General features: G+C 36.2%; 2 protein-coding genes across 3 annotated transcripts; one reads left to right on the top strand and one right to left on the bottom strand.

Annotated features, from left to right (window-relative positions):
* Window positions 1–2,468: 2,468 nt before the first annotated feature.
* Window positions 2,469–20,719, top strand: Cpsf73 (cleavage and polyadenylation specificity factor 73). Its single transcript, XM_085943552.1, has 16 exons — window positions 2,469–2,687; window positions 2,803–2,866; window positions 3,007–3,104; window positions 3,187–3,315; window positions 4,421–4,598; window positions 4,751–4,840; window positions 8,445–8,595; window positions 8,728–8,903; window positions 16,226–16,355; window positions 16,622–16,797; window positions 17,340–17,480; window positions 18,057–18,165; window positions 18,275–18,465; window positions 19,175–19,300; window positions 19,608–19,730; window positions 20,470–20,719. Exons 1-16 carry the CDS (start codon window positions 2,623–2,625, stop codon window positions 20,569–20,571), a joined length of 2,049 nt encoding a protein of 682 aa, XP_085799678.1. The 5' UTR covers window positions 2,469–2,622; the 3' UTR covers window positions 20,572–20,719.
* Window positions 9,000–15,889, bottom strand: LOC147074517 (delta(24)-sterol reductase-like). Of its 2 annotated transcripts, none has more exons than XM_085943553.1 (4): window positions 15,681–15,889; window positions 15,317–15,512; window positions 12,329–12,596; window positions 9,000–11,251 (listed from the first exon to the last, which is right to left on the bottom strand). In XM_085943553.1, the coding sequence occupies exons 2-4, from the start codon at window positions 15,491–15,493 to the stop codon at window positions 10,107–10,109; spliced, it is 1,590 nt and encodes a 529-aa protein (XP_085799679.1). In that variant the 5' UTR covers window positions 15,494–15,512; window positions 15,681–15,889; the 3' UTR covers window positions 9,000–10,106. The 2 variants fall into 2 exon arrangements, with proteins under 2 accessions (XP_085799679.1, XP_085799680.1); XM_085943554.1 differs by having other exon boundaries at window positions 9,006–11,251; window positions 15,797–15,876.
* Window positions 20,720–20,905: the final 186 nt, after the last annotated feature.

Raw genomic sequence — 20,905 nt, 5'->3', positions numbered from 1 at the left:
CCCAACTAAATGAACACCACCTATCAAGTACGTGGGAACAAGACCAGTTAGCATGGCATGGCATTCCAACAGGAAGGAAATGTTTGCAATTCAATCTCGGGTACAATCAATCATAGGATCAGATCTGCTTCTGCAGACAGACAACAAAACAGTGGTGGCATACATCAACAACGAGGGCGGCACAAAATCCGTGACCCTCCTAAACCTATGCCGACAGATACTAGTATTTACCAGTCGAGCCAACATCACGTCTACTGCACAATACTTCCGCAGAAATTACAACTGTGTGGCAGATCATCTCTCCCGCAGACAACTCATTCCCGAGTGGCACCTCATCAACACCGCAACCACCCCCTGTTTCAAAAATGGGGTGTTCCCGAGGTGGATTTATTCGCAAGCAAAACAGCACAATATGTCGTTGCAACGTATGTGTCATGAGACGTTACAGACAGTGGCGCGCTGTTTCACGACGCCTTCAGCCGAGTATAGGACTTGCGTGGATATTTCCCCATCCAAACTTACTTTCACGAGTCATAGCGCACCTGAACTCAGCAAAAAGGAAGTACTTACTAGTGGCACCGAGCTGGAAACAATGATTTTGGGAAGAGGGTGATAGTTCCTCCTTATACAATGCCTCACCTACATACGACACTAGTAGGTATGGAGACCAACCGTCCACCTCCAAGGACCCAGGACCTGTCCCTTTAACTATGGATAATTTCGGGTGGGGTGAAATAACAAATTGAATGGTGGAAGAAAGGGCACTCCTTACTTCCAAATGGCGGCCTTCGACTCTAACAACTTTCAAACCAGCTTGGAACAAATGGAAGACAATGACATGGTGTAACATGAACCTAATGGATCATAATAGCCCTCAACCAATGGAATTGGCCAGATACCTAGGCTACTTGCACAACATGTTGTGAGGGTTTGTCGTACAACACCATCCTGGTGCCATAGCCACATTTTGCAAACCGATTATCATTGTAGATATCAGCATCAACGTGGTAGTACAACACAATATGTTACAAGCAATTTCGGTACACAAAACGAAACCCGTCAAACCAGCGGTTTGGGATCCAGGACGAGTGGTAGATCATCTTAGGAAAACAACACCGGTGGGGTACAACCTATTCAAAACGTCTCGTAGGACAGCTACCTACCTGGCTGCTTCTCGCATCGGGACGAAGGGTTCATGACCTCACACTATTCAGTAATAGTAGACAATGGATTAGTGGATAAAGGTGACCACATAATAATTGTATGGCCAATGTTTGGCGCAAAGACAGATACCGCCAAGCATCGTCAATCGGAATGGAAGCTAAGCGCTTCCACGTGTCAAAACATCGACCCAGTATTCTGGTTACGGAAACTCGTCTGCATGTCAAACCCATGGAGAGAGGAAGGTGGGGATATTTCGGAATTATTTATATCTTCAAGAGGATCACCAAAACCAGCCACCAGGACAGTTATAGGGAATTGGATAAGGTCAGTACTGTTGGAAGCAGGTGTACATGAACCACCAGGCAGTGTCCGCTCAGTGGTGGCTTCCTTAAACTGTAAATATACCCAATATATGATATCTTAAAGAGAGGTAACTGGCGTAGTGAGTCGACATTTCACGACAACTACCAGAGAACGATGGACACACCACTATCAGAAGGGGAAAAGAACCCATTAACTTCTCTATTCAACCATATAAATTGAAAGTCACTATGGTCTATACCTCGTCAATGAATCATTGTCACATACAGGAATTTGGCATACCCAACACCAGGTATCTCAAGGACTTCAAAGTCAAATTCGAATAATGATAGGAGTTTTACCTACCAATAAAACTCTTATTATTCATGTTGACTTTGAAGTCCAGGTAACTTCTACCTGGTCCCTTGAGCCATATCATAATGAAGACAAAGGAGTCCCAAATTCCCTACATAAAAAAGGAACGCGCGGGTATGACAGTAAATAAAAAGGGAGGAATGACCAACGCCAAGAAAAAGGAAATTAAATTAGTAGAATAACGCCTTACGCGAAGAAGGAAGAGCAAACCCTATCTCAAGGATTTCAAAGTCAACATGAATAATAAGTGTTTTATTGGTAGGTAAAACTCTTTTCATTTTTGCGATTGCCTTCTAATAAATTATATTTCCGCTACAATTATTACTTTTACATTTGTTCCTTTTCTAGCTTTTCTTTGTGCGATATATTATTTTTATCGGTGAAAACAATTTTACCAATGTGTGTACCATAAAATTGACTGAACTTATATTTACAATGAGTGATGTATGATTTTTGTTTTTTGAACAAACTATTGTATGTGATTTCATCTATTTATATGTGAAATCATTTAATATATGTGGAAACTACTTTCCAAATGTTAAAGTTATTTTTTTTTGTGTTTTGTTTTACCCATATTTTTTACTAGGTTGTAGATAATACGAAGGTATCGAATCAATAAGTATTAGTCTATGGTTTAATTTATTGGTTACAGTGGTAACACTTCACTTAAATGTCAAATCGTATTAGTCTATGGTCAAAACACAAGTTAGAAAAGCCGCTTGGTAAAAATTGAGAGGTTATATTTATATATTATTCGTTTGGGTGAAGACACAATTCTCCAAAATGACTTCCAACCGAAATGATAATGTACCTTTAGAAGAGAGTGACCAGCTGATAATTAGGCCACTGTAAGATGATTGTTGTCATACTTTCAGATGAATACAAAACCTCGAGATTATAATATTATTATGAATCAGAAAAAATATGATTAGCAGGATATATTAGTATTTTATTCTATTTTAGGGGTGCTGGCCAAGAAGTCGGCAGATCATGTATTATGCTGGAATTCAAAGGGAAAAAAATAATGGTAACGAGATTCCTAGTATTTTATTTTCTTTCCACTTCTAATAGATATTATTATGTTGAGATATCATTCTGTGGACGTCCATATGCTCCGCCTAGGAGCGGAAATGAGGATTTGATGATTTTTTATATATATTTTTTCAGTTGGACTGTGGAATTCACCCTGGGCTTTCTGGTATGGATGCACTTCCTTTCGTTGATTTAATTGAAGCAGATGAAGTCGATTTACTACTGATATCACAGTGAGTTCACAAATCAATATCTCAGATTTTATTAATTCTACAAATAAATTGATTGTGAATAATGCTGTTTTTTCGCTTTCAGTTTTCACCTTGATCACAGTGGTGCGCTGCCATGGTTTCTCACCAAAACCTCCTTCAAAGGAAGAGTATTTATGACCCATGCCACTAAAGCCATTTACCGTTGGCTAGTTTCTGATTATATCAAAGTCAGGTGAGTAACTATTGATTTTTTTTTTACTACCTACTTACTTCCATCAGTTAAGGAAGTTGTATTAACTGATTTTTGTTTTTACGAGAAATGTTGAAAGTTAAATAAAATAATAAAATGTTAAAATTACACAACATAATATTAGGTCTATACTGTTGGTCCAAACACATGTTGAAAAACAAAATTTGAATTTGCCACAATATTCTAAACCGATGCGGTAGCTGTTCGGCCATCGTGGGAGAAATCATATTCCGGAAGTGATAATACAGTTTTTAACTAAAGTATATTTTATTCAATGAGTTATATGCAAGATTTAAGAATTTAGCATTCCTTATTGAACATAACATCATCTTAATGACAATCGACAGACTGCGTGACAATTCGGCTAGATTCGTTTGAAAATCAATTTGAAGAAAACCAACATTTTGTGCAATAGCACCTGCTGTCCAGATCCAGATTTCTCCTAATTACCAACGAGCAAAACATCAAAAGTGTCGACAACTTCAAATACCTGGGGGTACATATCACGGGACATGGCATTTTGCAAAGAGAGATCGCTATCCGAATGGGAATGGCTCACTGGCTAGAGCAATATTCAACTCGATGCGGAGTGTGTGAGATGGATAATCGGTTAAAACCAAATACCGCCTATATGACACTTGCATTCTGACAGTGCTGTTTTACAGTAGCGAGTTATGGCACCTTACGAAGGCTCAGAGCCTGACTTACTTAGTACTTTAACAATTATTAATGGCATTTGAGATAACACCTTTGACGCATAGAATTTAGTAAGTTTCAATGTGATTAGTATTGTACTGATTAATTAATTTGTACGGCACATTGGCTGGAATCCGATAAATGCAGGTACAAGTTTCTGGTATACAATATATGATTTCTAGTGTTCCAAAATATGTATGATAGTGTTTTCAGATTTAAAGCAACATTATCTATTATGTCTTCTGTGCACTCTGAGACTTCTGTATTTCTTTATGTTGTCAGTTTTAATATTATAGTTTTGTGTGTTTCAGTCAAGTTTCATCAACATAAACAAATTAATACTGTTAATAATTTGAATATTAATAGGTTCATAAAACATTATTTCTTACAGTAACATATGCACAGAACAGATGCTTTATACTGAATCTGACCTCGAAAATTCAATGGACCGAATTGAGACAATCAATTTTCACGAGGAAAAAGATGTGCAGGGGGTCAAATTCTGGGCATATAACGCTGGACATGTCTTAGGAGCGGCCATGTTCATGATTGAAATTGCTGGTATTAAGGTATTTATCTCAATTCAATCACAAACATCTCAAGGTATATCAAGTTTGACATAAAAAAAGAATTAGTAAGAATGTCGTTTACAAAAATATTAGGCAACACTGAATGTGTATCGAACAATATTTTTTAAAATCTTTATTCTGCTTTGATTTAGGTTCTCTATACGGGAGATTTCTCTCGGCAAGAAGATCGGCATTTGATGGCTGCCGAAATACCTACAGTGCACCCTGATGTCCTTATTACGGTAATAAATAAATAAATAAATAAGTTCAATTGTTTTTGTGAACCCTACCAGAACTCCGAATATAAATACTGATCCAGATGATAAATTTTGGTCTCTTGGTTATCCATGTCCGATCCTAATAAGATCATAATGTTATGGGCCTCTGGAGGTTTGTATTAACAGATTTGTTTTTACGAGAAATAGATGTTAGCCACTTGCCCAACCTAATAGCAACCATACTCTGACTCAAAACGCTAATTGAAAAACAATGTGTATTTTGCCAGACCCAGGATTCGAACCTGGGACACACGACGTTATAGGCGGACGTTTAAGGGGACGCTCTACAGAAATGCCCTTGAGAATTGAAAATATGATATTTTTATATGTGGTCCTAAATAGCTGGTCTACTATGTAGTAATATTAAAAAGTCGCCGCCGATACGTGGGTCAAAAGTAATGGTCAATAAATTAAATTTAAAACAAACAAACTCGCTTCAGCTTAGTGAGTATGGGGTGACCAAAAAATAATATCTTTTAATATACTTAAATGTTACTAAATTCAATATGTTAATCAGCTTTTTGGTGGGAAGTATTGCAACCAATATGGTGGATATTGTGACGTTTTTAAACTTGGAGTTTAGTTTAGTAGTTTAGAAACTTAGAAATAGATTAATAACTTTTTAACCTGAAATTGTACGAGAACTAAACATACGAAGGATTTTGAAATACATTATCTACCTAAATTTTTATTTCATGTGCTATCCAAAACATAATTAATGAATAGTATTTATTTTTAATGTGTAAGAACCTACATAATTATTTAAAAAAAAATAGGTAAGTATTGTTTAATTCTAATGCATATTTAAAAAAACGTACAATATATCTAGTGATGTACCCGAGTTTAGAGACACTTTTACAAACTAGTAACGCAATTACTTTTATAATATAATATGTACTAGTGAAACAATAGGTAGGTACCATTATTGTATTTTGTTGGTTGAGTAAAGCCAATGCACGAAATAATTTATAACGCCTAAAAATAAATATTATCGTATAGGCACCCCATATACTGTTATTATTTTTCACATTGTTTTCATTCCGCCGGCTGGCGAGAGTGTTCACGGCACCTAATAAATCATTGCAAAGAATTGCTCTAGCGACAATAATTATTATTATATTTTTAAAATAAAATCTTCGATGACCAGGTATTTTGTTGTAAATTTGATTTAAAATGACGTGGTGCTCGCTCTGTGGACTCTCTTCGACTGAAATATGAATCACACTGGTTGCTGTTGTACCCACTCTTAAGCCGCTCGGTTATCGTGGGGCTGTTAAATGTTTTTTGTTTTTATAATCTATTATTAATAACCATGTCCTTGCTTTTTCGTACAAGGTGGTTGTTAGTAATTTGAACATGTTTTGGAAAAAGGTTCCCGCCTCCGCTCCCGTTATGTAAATGCAGTCACGTCGATGCGCGACCGTCTATCATAACCCTTAAGTGTGCCAGTTCAAAGAATTTAAGCCCTCATTTTTGTCCCGAGCGGAGCCGCACGGGACTGGTGATGCAACCTTGCACCGAAGTGCAAAAGTAAATGGATTTTATTTATTTATCGGCAACTATCAAAGTGTCTTTAGTTTGACGAGTCGCAAGGGGAGTCGGGGTTATCCCGCTCTCCGTACGCTCTGGTGAATTTAGTAAAGGCCTCAAAATTGGCCTCGGTTGCCACCATATCTGCGTGTCCTATTGGGCCCGAATGGGGTCGGACCCGGGCAAACAACTCCGCTCGTTCGAGGCCCATAAGTGGACAGTCCCACAGCACGTGCTCTGCGTCCTGCTGGTCATGTCCACATGAGCAACCCGACCCATGTCCTGCCAGGCCAAACTCCTGTAATTTGGCCGCAAAGTTTCCATGGCCAGTCAAGAATTGACTGGTCCAGTGGGTCGGCAACAATCTCCTCGTCATATGTCTCGCCGAGATATCCGGAAAGTAAAGAAATGTCTGGCGGCCCTTGGCGGAGGCCACCCATCTCGCCTGCCATGACGCGTATGCGGTTTTTAAAACCAGCTCAGTTACAGTCTTTCTGTATAAAACGCTCTCAACTCTCAGTGGCGGTGTCAAAGGGACACCGTCCAGTGTCTTATTTGGACGTGCAGGTCAAGGGGGAAGACTCCCGCCAGAACCGCCAGGGCGTCTGTCGAAGTAGTTCTGTAAGCCTTGGTAAGGCCAATCAGGGCAGCCCTCTGGCCGCTAAGCAGAGCCCTCTTGACATGTGACAGCGAGGCTTTTGTGTGCCAGACGCTGGAGGCATAGCCAGCAATGCCCATGAATATAGCCCCATAGGCAATCTTCAAGGCACAAGGCTTTAGGCCCCAGTTGTTACCCGCCAAGCGAGAACGCAACAATTACTTGGGCATGTCTCAGAAAGGTTAGCTTATCGTCCAGAGCGACCCCCAGGTAGGTCACCACACGAGTAGTAATTTGAACAATCACATACACCCAGGCTTTGAGAAAATCACATAAATATATATTATGTCCTAACCAGGATCGAACCCAGAGCTCTCAGATGGAAGGCCAGCGCCTTACGCACTGTACCACGAGAGCCGCCAGTGGTTAAATGCTATACTGTATTATATCTGAAGCTTATGATAAAAATAATAAGAAATGATCATTGCTTCCACAAAACATGAAATTTTCATTTAAATCAATATATTATAATATATTCGAAAATACATGCTTACCTCCCTCGTTAGTCAACGTCTGGGTCTGCATTTCATTCGGCATCTGTTGGATACCAGACTAGTACTGGGCGAGGGTCAGCTTTAAGAAATTCTGAAAGTGTTCATCTGTCACGTTGGAACGTTACTTAGAGACCTGCCACATATCGTTTTTTGTATGCAAAGTGCCTGTGCGTATGGGCACTTACTCTTTGTAATTTTAAATATGAAAATGCAGATTCACATAAAAAGTCTCTCATAAAGAATCTCATTTCAAACCCCTGAATAACACAACCAATTTTAGTCTTATATTATGTACATCTCTGACATGATTTTCACAACTCAATTCCTATCTATGGTGCGATCAACCAAAATCTGTCCCTCAATCGACATGTTAAAAATGCCTGGTCAATACTACACACTACCATTTGTACATTATACACCTAACAAAATTTTTTATCATAAAAAAGTTGTCCAAAATCGAAATCCTAATTGTATAATGTAAATCATATTTAACATACATAATTTTGAAAACACTTCTGAGAAAACATAATATAACCAAAAGAAAAAATCTTTTTTGAAAAAAATATGACACCCAGCAGAATTCGAACCTGCGTCTCTCAGGATGCGCGTGCACGCACATCGACCACAATGAGGCACCCTATCTAATTGCTGCAAATTTTAACTAATAGCTCTTACAATACTCTCTGAAGCGCTTTCTAAATTGAGTTACTATTGGCAATCGGCTTTTGTTTTTTAAATCAAAGTAGGTATTAATTACCCTAATTACTAATGCATGTAAATGCATCATATGAAGGGAGTCTACTTAAAACATGTTGATGAACTTGTCAAAGTCAAAGCTGCAACAGATAATAAATATTTACTTGTTTTTCATTCTCGTTTTATAAAGGAATCAACATACGGCACGCACATTCACGAAAAAAGAGAAGACCGAGAGAGCCGATTCACAAGTCTGGTAGCTGACATTGTGACACGAGGCGGAAGATGTCTCATTCCTGTTTTTGCCCTCGGCCGTGCTCAAGAACTGCTGCTAATATTAGGTTAGTATTAATATAATTATTATTTTAAACATCTTAATGATTAATTTTCATTTTTTATATTGAGAGGAATCTCATGTCAGAAAAAACGATCTGTAATAAGATTTACTTATATTATCCTTAAATTTTTAATAGATGAATTTTGGTCAATGCATCCGGAACTTCATGACGTTCCGATCTACTACGCTTCCTCGCTTGCGAAGAAATGTATGGCTGTTTACCAAACGTATGTTAACGCAATGAATGACAAAATCAGACGACAGATTGCCATCAACAATCCATTTGTATTCAAGCACATTTCTAATCTCAAGGTGAGTGTTACATTATTTATTTTTTTAATATTGGACTATTCGTAACAAAGTTACGTTAAGTTTACAAAGAAACAAAAAAAAAAAAAACAATTTTATAACAAAACCAAAAAAATAGAATTTTATTGGCATATAAAAATATATAAAACAATTTACATTCATTCATGTTGTACATTAATATCACAAAATGTTAGATAAAACAAATAATTAGGTGCTGAGGATTAAAGTAGTACAAGTGACGTATATCTAATATAAGTAAAAAATGTGTTAGGAGCAGTTTTTGCGTCACTAAACATATTGGTTGAAACAGGATTCAAACACGTAATTGCTTTAAATGAAAACTGCATCGTTTGGAGGACAGAATAATTCCGATCGCTCGTTAGATTCATCACTTTCAACTCCTTACTTCTCTGACTTCAGTACATGGGTACAGAGGACACTTGTCACTAAAGGTAAATGGCAGCAGAGCAAGTCAAGATTCTTTTTTTTTATTTTTATTTAAGCACATGGTGCATGGTTGTTACATCAGTCCCATGTGTGACAAGGAAATGTGGCAGTAATTTTTTTTTGTTCAGACACGTTTATAGCGTCATAGAAGGCGGCCATGCACAAATCGCGATTGCATATATATGACAGGTGAAGATGGGGTAACTCAAATCATTGTCCTTAATAAACATGAAAAAATATAAATATTGTTTTTTTTACAATAGTAATAATGGATCATTTGAGAACAAGACCTACAGAATGATAAAAACAATTGCATCGTACACCTATTTAACTTTGAAATTGATGTACTCAACTTGGTCATCAGTGCACATGTATTCCTTCGATCCTCGGGCCAATCAATGGCTACTATCACCAATAGTGTTTTCATCGCTTCTGTCCCTAGACACCCCTCCTGCTTATTCTTGTTACCCACCCGAGCTATCAAACCTCACTTTCAATGTGCTACATTTATAAAACCTTACAGTGTGTGTGAAACTTATAAAACAAAGTTGGTTATTAATCTCATATATACTAATATTATGGAAGTGGCATTTGATGTTTATAACATCATTCAAAGTATAATAAGTTATTTTTAAGATACAATCATTGGGAAGAACGTCTCTTCCTATCTTATATTCAGTGTATCATCGACTAGTAATTTACAATTAATGTAATGTAAAATTGATAACACTAGAAAGTTGCCCGGCTACATAATATCTTCTATTTAATAATATTTTTGTTGCCAACTTCGAAGACATCTATCTCCGGTTTAACCTTATCGTACAAATGCGGAAAAGCATTCTCGGCAAAATATTTGACGCGCACTATCTCGTACAGTGTCAGATCAAACATCTCATCAAATTCTTGTCTGTTCATGAAGATATCCGCGTAAAGAAAAGAAAATCCGCCGACGTCCCTTGTAAACTTTTCCATTTCTCTCATGGCCGTGACAGGATTGTACGGCCTCTTATTTTTCACCTGTCCCGGAACCCCGTAAATCCCAAGATCATTATACATGGCGTAGTTAGTATCCTTAATGATATACTTCTCGGAGGGTCGTTTCAATTGTCCCGACATGGGCCCGTGATCGTAAACTCTGCACGGATAAACCAAGAGAGGATATGCTTCGAAGAGCTTCTCGGAAATATCAATCTGTTTTTCCAGTTCGTTGATCGGGAGGACAATATCTTGGAAGACTTGTTTTGTGAAGGTGAACGCTCGGATACCGGGAGTAGTAGTGAACTTCAAAAATGCCGGTTTGGGCGGTAACAGCCAACCGAATAGCAGCCGGAATAAAGGATTATTTCCAAACGGTATCATAGACTCCACAACCCAAAATATAGCTCTGTTATGCCTCAAAAGGTATTCCCGCAACGGTATCAATTCTTCATATTCCCCTCTATCGAGGAAACTTTCCACATATTTATAAAACCAAGGTTTGTACCATCTTGTTAGAATATTAACCGGAAGGCTTGGATCATAATCAGAATAATCTCCTGTCATAATCACAGCTTTATCTTTACTGTATATTGTAGCTTCTACATAATTCGGTAGTTTATCGAAATTTTTATTATTTGCCCCCGAAACCTCGCGTATTTTATCGCAATACTGCTTCTGTCCCTTGACCGGGGTGTATTTCATTCGTATATACGGTTTAATAGGTACAACTTTTAGAGTCAAAGCCACCAGGAAAGCGAGACTGCCGTGGGACCAGGGTAAAGTCTTGTACAGATCGGAATGTTCATTGTCGGCTGTCGCTTCTACTAAACTTCCATCACCGAGAACCACTTCGTATTTGGTTATTGTCTCCTGATAGAGGCCAACTTTGTGGGAGTGCGTTGTCATCCCAGTACCCATTGCCAATCCTAAAACCAGATATTTTTTAATCGACATTAAAAATGCACCAAATAACAGAATCTAATATTGTATTTGGAATGTAGTATGGGTTTCATTCTTAAAAAATGTTTCTATTCCTGGAATGGCCAGTCGAAAATTTTGAAGAAAAACTTTCTTTTAAGAAGAAAGTGCCTTTATGTAAAATTAAAAGTGATGTTAAAAAAAAGTTATTAAGGTTAATGATTATATTAACTGGAATTTATTTATATCAAAATTCACACTGTTTATAATATGCTCTTGAGATTTGTTTTACAGTAATTCTATTTTAGCAATCGTATACATTGTTACCATGAAATATAGAACCTGCGCATATTTCAATAATAGATAAAGGGCATAGACTTTTTAAATGCAGCCTTTCTAAATTCTGTGCTCACAGGAAACCTGATTACTCGAACAGGGCTACAGGGCCACACTGAGATAAAACCACCTCAGATGTTGCAAGCCTAAAAATAGTGTTTTATACAATGAACCATCATTAACAGCTATTTAGATGAACATTCGCGTAAAATTGCAAATACCAGTACGCATGTAAGTAATCAAACTAAGTACGTCAACAACAGGTCGACATTTTCTTTTTTATTAACAAATAATACTGCCAACACAGGTATTATTCTATCTATGGCCCCCATAAGGGGAGGCTGACAGGGTTCTAGCCTGGGAGCCCGGTGTGACAGGTCGACCAGATAAGTGAAATAAACACAAATTTGCACTAATACTTAAAAAAGTCGCCTGCATCACATTTTACTTTGAGAGTAATGGTTGTGCGATGCAAATGCATAATTCAAGTGGATGTATTCATAAACACAAAAAACCCTAAAATACACTGAATACCCTTAATTTTACCTCGAACTCCGTTTGGAAAACGCAACTATAGAGCGTCGCACTGCCTTTAACCTTATTGATAGGTAGGGGGCCCGCTTCAGGATGTGGGGGCCATGATTCTATCATTACCAATTTAACAATATTAAAATATTTTTTGGTTTAGGTTTTTCTTCAAAATCTGTATAAAATAATATTTGCTATTTGAATAATTCATAAAAACAGACCTCCTAGAGTGGCATCAGCGATTTCCAAAGTAACGGCCAAGGTGTAACCTTTCGGTATAAGATATTTTGTGATCTCGCCCACCGTCACCATGGGCTCCACCCTGACAGTCAGATTCTCCTCGTCAAACTCCAAAATATCGTACAACGGCACGGGTATCTTATGACAGAGATCTTTGCGGTAGAAAGTTGTCGATAGAGACAACCAATTAGGGCGAGACGTGCACATGAGTGGACGTTCATTTTTGGGAAGTCTGTTCCATCTCTGCACCTAAAATATGAGACAAATATATTGTTTAATGTAGATATTAAAGATTATTTCATTCAGATAATGAATAATATTCTCGGCATATGTAATATTTAAAAGATTCACGAATACAACAAGAGTATGACACAGTGTTTATAGATTGTCTTGTCCACGGATGAATTGATGCAAAATAAGCAGCCTCTCACATTCAAATTTGGTGCTAGTTTTGACATTTCCGAGTTTGGATTAAGTTAGTATCGCATTGAATATCTTTATGAAGGGCTCATAAATCACCATTACGGAGCAAATGCGCCTCCAAAGTGTGGACGTATCTTAACATATCTCATTACATTGAGTATTTGCTATTTGGTCTATGCCCTGGATCCAAATACACATTGTTTCACAAAGCAACGTATGAATTTGACCCAGCTATGGGATTCGAACCTGCGATTGACTGTTTTGATAGACTTATATCCGTGAATCTATAAACATGGCACCCACAAAGGGGGAGAGGGCGTTGACAGGGCTCCAGCCTAGGGCCAAGTGTGGCGCGTCGACCAGTTAAGCAATAATTATAAACAAACCATAAATTTAGGAAAAAAAGTCAGCGCTATTTTACTTGATAAATATTAACATTTTAAAATATGTAACTGTGCGATGCAATTTGATATTGTGATATGATGATTGATGAAATTAAATAAAAATTCACATGTGGAATTTTATTTTATAATTATTTTTAGTGTGTTTCCCGACCAATAAAAATTACTATTTATCCAATGGCCTATTGACAATGGCGAAGGGTCGCATGTTACTTGGCTACCGCAAAAGGGGGTCGCGATCAGTGCTTCGTAATGCCGAGTGCCGATAACTCAATAATTCAAGTAATTTTTTTTATTAATTCAAAAAGTCTCTAAAAATACACCCTTAATTTTACCTTTACGGAATACCATTTGAGGAATAGTACTGTAGAACATCACACTGCCCTTAACCTTAGCGATAGGTAGGGTGGCCCGCCAAACACCCTGACCTGGGGTCCCACTTCAGGAAGTGGGGGCTATGTTGTATATAACCATAAGTCGGCTCGCACATTGGAACTTGTCTCGCCTAAAAACGGGTTGAATACGTCGATGTGACGTCATCGTTATTTAACGAAACAACATAACACATGTTGCCTAATGGAACTTCTCAGATTGATCGATTGCAACTGTTTCGTCTGAAAAAAACATCTGGCTGTTGCATCCTTCTTGGGCTCCGAGTCGGAGGGTCGAAGTCACAAAGAAACACCTACAAATTGGTCATTTTTATACATGCTCGCCGATCACCGCATTGAAATATCCATACGTTTCGAAGGCTACGCGCGACTGTCGCTAGATAGATGTGCGAGGTTGTGTCATGCAACACTTGCCGCCCGTTCTCGGAAGTTTTGATTTATGGCGGTCAGGCTCACTAGGCGAGTTGTGATGTACGAGCCGGCTAAGACGTATAATTTTATAAATACATCTGATGAATTATTATTGTATTTACCTATATATTTAAATAAGGCATTATGGTTTATTTATGTATTTTTATTTGTTATCTGTTTTCCCCACATCCAAATGTATTAAAGTAATACATACATTGCATATCATGAGTTGATATATTTATGACAATTTATATTGTTTATAAGTTGTATGGGTGAAATAAAGTTGAATTTGGCAAAACTAAAAATTATAGCTCTTCACTAGAATACCAAATAATATCTATGTCAATCTTATTTTATTCAATAGGTATAATGATACGTTACTTTTAAAACACCTGCAAAGATAATAATTTTTTAAATTATTCCATCCATGATTGTAATCCTTGTTATCTGATGAATAAATTTAATCCAATGTCATTAACATTTATAATAATATGTAGTTTCTAACAATAATTTTATTTATTCTACTTCTACAGCTTTTGTCTTTGGTGACCATGGGTACAATAATTGTAATTATTATAAATTTGGAATCCGCACCATAAACAATTTATTGATTAGTTACTAATATATGTGTGGTTTCAGGCAATTCGTACACAATAATTATTCTAAACCCCAGTAAAATCTTTCACAATCAATATTGGCACCGATCTAACAAATAGTCGAAATATTTGTTGTCTATTAAAATTACAGAAACATCATTGTTGCAACAACATGCCCATTGGATGGAGGTTAACAATTTTGATTTTAAACCACAAGAATAACAATTGAACCCTAATCAGTGGTGTGTTATAAACGTACCGCATTATAAGTAATGTTCGATAATTTGCGTAGAAAACAAGAGATACTGTGAGGATGCCAAGTTGAGAAAAGGCATGGTCCTATACAGAGTCATCGATACCAATCATAGACCATAAACACATTAACCCCACCTACTTCCTGCACACAGGGAGACATAGCTTCTGCACATATTAATGGTTAAGCAGTCCCTCTATATAATAATACATAAGTTAGATAATAGTGCTAATTACGCTCTTGCTCCAACATGTTTGCCTCTTGTAGAAAATTTCGAAATAAACCGAATATTTTTGTCCAGAAACTTCCTATAGTTGCATTTACAGACCAATAATTTCTCACTAATAAAGGTGTCCATTGTTTCTTACGTTGTAGATATATTCAATATTTACATATGGACATGATTAATGTATACTTATTAAAGTAATCAGACATAGTAAGAAATACCATACAATGAACACGGTAAAAGATACCTATTAAGATAGTTTGGTACCTTAGCTTGAATCTCTTTGACTCTGTGGTCATGGTGATCGGGGCTACTCAGAATGGTCTGGTAGAGCCAGCTCTTGATGCGGAAGCCGACATTGAATAGGAAGCTCGCCGGAAGACAGAATATCAACACCACCAATCCTCGGTTCTCCTCCAAGAAGGACACTAACCGCTCATTCATTTTATAGCAAGGGGGCTATCTAAAAGTTCAATTATAATAGTAATTGATTAGTGTATTTATATATGTGGTCTCATTTATATTAAAAGACTCTTAAATTAGTCACATTTTTTTCAAAATCTTTTGTTTTTAAGTTTACACTATTGACAATAAACTTGTGCAAATGCTAGGTCAAATTATTTATTCTAACCTGTAATGTCGGCTGCCGGTTTTAAATACCAGCTGTATGTGTTATTAATATTATTTAAGCGATAATCTTTAATTTTTATCACTCTTTAAGTTCAAAGTACCATAATATATAATCACCAATTAATTATTTCATTGTTATCAATTTCAGATTCAAAGTATAAATAATCGAATTCAAATATCTGTCATTGGGCTGTCACATAATATTATAGTGTTGCACACAATCAAATTTATCAAAAATAAATGCCATTACAAAATAATTTTATTCCCGTGCTTTGGAGAGTAGTTATACCAAAGAGGAGGAGTCCAATCTCTGAGTTATACCAATAATTTATTGAAGAACAAATAACTCCTTATGTAGTTTTAGATTACAGACTAGAAAATTCATTCTTTATCCAAAAAATTATCTACTATTTTACTTTTAAATATTTTTGTTTTATTAATTTTTAAAAACAAATAGTTTTCTTATGGAATTGCTCTATGAATAGAAATTGTCATTATTTTATTATTTCATTTCTCTTACAAATTAAATTTTCTTTTTATTTTTAGGGAATTGATCATTTTGAGGATATTGGACCTTGTGTTATAATGGCATCACCCGGTATGATGCAGTCAGGTCTTTCAAGAGAACTCTTTGAATCGTGGTGCACTGATGCCAAAAATGGAGTTATAATTGCAGGTAATGATTACCATAAATTTATATCATTAAAAATAGGTATTGTAATATAATACATTTTTTAGTGAATCATTACATTTCATCCGTGATGGACAAGTGGTAATGTGTCTGCTTTTGAAGCCATACGATATAGGTTGAAATCGCGTAATTTAATTATCCAGAGCTTGACAATATAATAGGTTGAGTGAAAGGGCAATAACTATTTCTCATAAAGTCATAGTTTCGTAAATATTTAACAATGATAATTTTTTTTTTCATTCATTTTTCAGGATACTGCGTTGAAGGTACACTGGCTAAGACTATCCTATCAGAACCAGACGAGATCACAACCATGTCTGGTCAAAAGCTTCCTCTCAAGATGTCTGTTGATTATATTTCATTCTCAGCTCACACCGATTACCAACAGACTTCTGAATTCATCAGGATCTTGAAACCTCCCCATGTTGTGAGTTATGAACAGTTGATAGTAAAAAATAAGTGAAGGCATTATTTGTATGTATTTTTCAATAAAATTTGGAACTCGGCTTATAATAACAAGAACAGTCTCGAGGATTCCCAAATTTATGCCGATCATCATGAGCAATCGTCAATCATTAATAAATATTACAAACAACGTTTCAGATAACAATTGGATTCTATTGATGCTTGAAACATACGTTCATGTTACTAGTATTAAAAATTATAAGTAGACCAAAGATATGATTTAGTCAGGTCGGTGGCTCCACTTGCTCATATTTTCTTATTTCAAATGTCATCACAAACTATTGGCAATTGTATCTACTACATATATATGTAAGTGACGATTATGAAGTCAAATGTCAGCACGTTGATGACACCGATCCTGGCAGTATGTTGACTGTAGCTGTCGGGTCTGGTTGGGCAAGAATAAAAACTTTTCTATTTTGCATCCAGACTGTATCATGCAGAAAACCGGGTTGTCCGTTCATGTACTTTAACATAAGACTAACCAAAATTGGATGTAAATAGGTCCTGGTGCACGGTGAACAGAATGAAATGTCTCGCTTGAGAGGCGCTCTGCAACGAGAGCATGGAACTTCTCTCACCCTTCACAGTCCAAGGAACACTCACGCAGTAAGACTTGTGTTTCGCGGACAGAAAACTGCTAAGGTACAAGCAACTATTATATTTTTTGACATCTTATTATTCTTATTATCTTATTGATCTCTTTTCATTACTAGAGTCTAGACTGCTTTTGAATACTAGCCTGTGTTTTATGATTCAACTAGTCCCTTTTCTTTTCGCCTACGGAGTTTTTTTGTAATGATTGTTAGCCATTCGCCCAACCAATTGGGTCATTGGTCTGGATCTTTCATTATCAGAATTGAGAACTCTGAAAAAAAAATCATTAAAAGGTCTGCATACATTTATGCATTTTTTTAGAAAGGGTTACAGCCTTGATTATTGAAAAAATACTAATTTAATAGAGGTCACCAAGCAGATGAAATTTGCAATGGTATGGACATGTCGCTCGGCAAGAAGACAACCGGTGGCCAAATGCTATCATACAGTGGTACCCAAGTAGCACTAAACGACCACAGGTATGCCCAAAAATCCGCTGGATATACAAACTCATAAAGTTTGGTGGATGTACGTGGCAGCAAAGAACCAGGGACCGAAAAGAGTGGAGGTACCACCATCATGATAATGGTGACTCACTTAATTGAGTAATTTTTATGATTTCAGGTTATTGGAAGGCTGGCGGTTGAAGGTCCGACTCCCAACTCTCCTCTTTCAGGTCTTATCATCAAAAGAAATTTCAACTATCACCTCTTGGCTCCAGAAGACCTTAATAGTAAGTTAACTTTACCCAATTTTACGTGTCTTTTACTCCACAGTTTACGAACAATACAATTTTACACAAATAGCAGATACTTAATATGTTTTTGGATTTTCTATTACAGAATACACTGAATTGAGCCAATCGGAAGTGACACAGCGTCAATCAGTCCACTACTCGGGATCAATACCTCTTCTCAAACACATTTTATCGCAATTGGCTGGCACCATCGAGATGCTGGACAACACAGATACCAAGTGGAGAATGTACAACTGCATTGACCTTACCATAAACAATAAAACAATCACAATAGAGGTTTGTTATAATATTCAGTTCAATTATTTTTAATTCGTGACTGAATATAAAAATTCGATCAGTCCATTTTCACTATAGTCTGGTTTTTAATTAACAGTATAAAATTGGTAATTTTTTAATAATTACGAAACATAACCACACAATTTTTTAAATTATAACCATCTATTTTATAAACAATCAGCGAGGCTATTCTAAAATTTCACTTAACACCCAAAAAGTGATAAATATGATAAATATATCACATTTATCACTTTATGTATTCAGGCAGTTAATTTTTACAAGAAGTTACATAACTGTCAAAACTGCTATATTTTAACACCCCCTCTTTTGTCTGTCTTAACTTTTAGAGTGAGATAGATTTAGTGTCTAGACTCAATATTGGAATTTTTAGGTAATACAAAATATGTAATAATAAATCTATGTTAGCCCTTATCTACGGAGTTTTAAAATACCTCAGATACACTTGTTATTAGGTAATCTCTACAAAGGTAGTGCTTAGTGGTAAGAGTCCTCACCCAGTTCGCAAATGATATGATTTAATTCCACGCCATTCATGATTTTTTCTAGTATTATTCTAACAAGTATGTTTGTGAGGCTTTTCCAAGTTATGTATTTGTTTCGTTTAGTAACTACTTATTGTGTAACTTGTTAGTGTTGTAAGAATAGGCGAAAATTTAATTAATGTAATGTGTTTGTATTCTTTCAATAGTGGACAGCTCAACCGGTGACGGATATGTATGCAGACGCCATCGTTGCGGGTGTAATGAACGCGTCATTAACACCGACCCCAAAAACGCTCCCTACTATACCTAAATCGGACAGAATGCACTTTAGGGTATGTTAATATGCATATTGTTGTATCTTTTAATTTGGGATGAATTTTATTTTAATACATGATATTATGTTATATTAGTGATACTCTGTCCACCTCGCCACTGTCAGTGATTAGGGGGCCCTGAGTCCCCACCAGAACTCTTATCCTTCTTTCGATAGATGTCCAAAACGACAACAGGAACTAATGCAATGTGTTCCATTATCTCGAAAAGTAAATTGATAATACTCATAATTTTTAGATTCTTACCTGGAAATAGTCCATGAGGAATTATATTTTAAGGGCACTATATTTTTTCGTACTGTTTCAGGAATGCGTAATTGAAATGCTTCAAGAGATGTTCGGTGAGGATTCTGTGCCGAAAATGTTCAAAGGTGACAGCTTGTATGTCACAGTGGACGATAAGAAAGCACTCATTGATCTACTATCCCTGGTTAGTTACCTTTATTATTTAACAAATTTTCCTTTTATATCGTTAATTCGATTAAGGCTTCTCAGGGAAACCGTGAGGTCCGGGACATCCGATATTTTTGAGCCCCCTCTCATTCAAAATAGAAAACTATGAGAAAGAAAATATAAAATGCTTGTTTATGTGTATAGTATTATAATAATTCTAATAAAATATTTTAGTAAATTTGTATGTATAGCTATCTTATTTTTAAGCATTGAAATACACACAGTTGTCTTTAAACCCCGTGTGGTCTAGTACAATGGTAGTTTTGTACGTTATTTTATCTTGCAATGCTTGGATTATTATTTGTTTATTTAAATAATAATTAATATTTGTATAAGTGACAGATAGTGTAGTGAAACAGTTTTGTAATTAGTAATAGAAATGACACAATCATAAACACTCAGGCTTTGAGAAAATTACATCAATATATTGTGACCTCACCGGGATCGAACCCAGACTACCCGAATGAAAAAGCCAGTGCCTTATACTTTGAGGGCTCAATGATGTTTCATTACTCACTCTAGTGATAAAGCAAAACAAATTGGTTTATTCGAAAGACAACTTTGAACAGATTTTTCCTTCAAATGCGGTAGTTTATTTAGTGCACCCCCAACCCAAAGAATGTTGGAAACTATCGGTCACTTCTGATGGCCACTGACATCATGTCATATTATGTGTACTTACATAGCAAATCGAGCAATACTTTTTATTTTTCCAGCAAGTCATCTGTGATGAAGACGAGACATTCCAACAGATTGTACAGACGGCGATATCAAAACTTCATCAATGCCTGATGCCTCTAAAAATACCCAAAGCTTAATGGCTTCCCTACTTCACGAGATGTGTCCACACAATTATTTATAGTAGAGTCATTATCTCTACAACTGGGAATATGTTGAATTATGTAGCATTCTGTAGTAAAATGCATATAATATGAGGAAGCTGACAGATGCAATTCAATTTAAATATTAATTCATATTGTGAGTTATCATGGAATGTCAGCGTAAGTGTGCCAGAATATTCAGGATGTCAATTTTTTGTTTCAAACTGTCAATATCGTGTAAGTATTCAATGGTAGAAAATATCAAAATGTCATTCTCGGATTAAATTAAACCAACAGTTTCATAAAAGTATATTAATTTGATCTATAAATA

The sequence above is a fragment of the Rhyacophila brunnea genome, unplaced genomic scaffold, assembly GCF_057557595.1.
Source record: "Rhyacophila brunnea isolate RB1 unplaced genomic scaffold, BYU_Rbru_1.0 scaffold_16, whole genome shotgun sequence".
NCBI classification, from domain to species: Eukaryota; Metazoa; Arthropoda; class Insecta; order Trichoptera; family Rhyacophilidae; genus Rhyacophila; species Rhyacophila brunnea.
The sequence above is the reverse complement of the archived record's forward strand: the minus strand, read 5'-3'. Positions and strand labels throughout refer to the sequence as shown.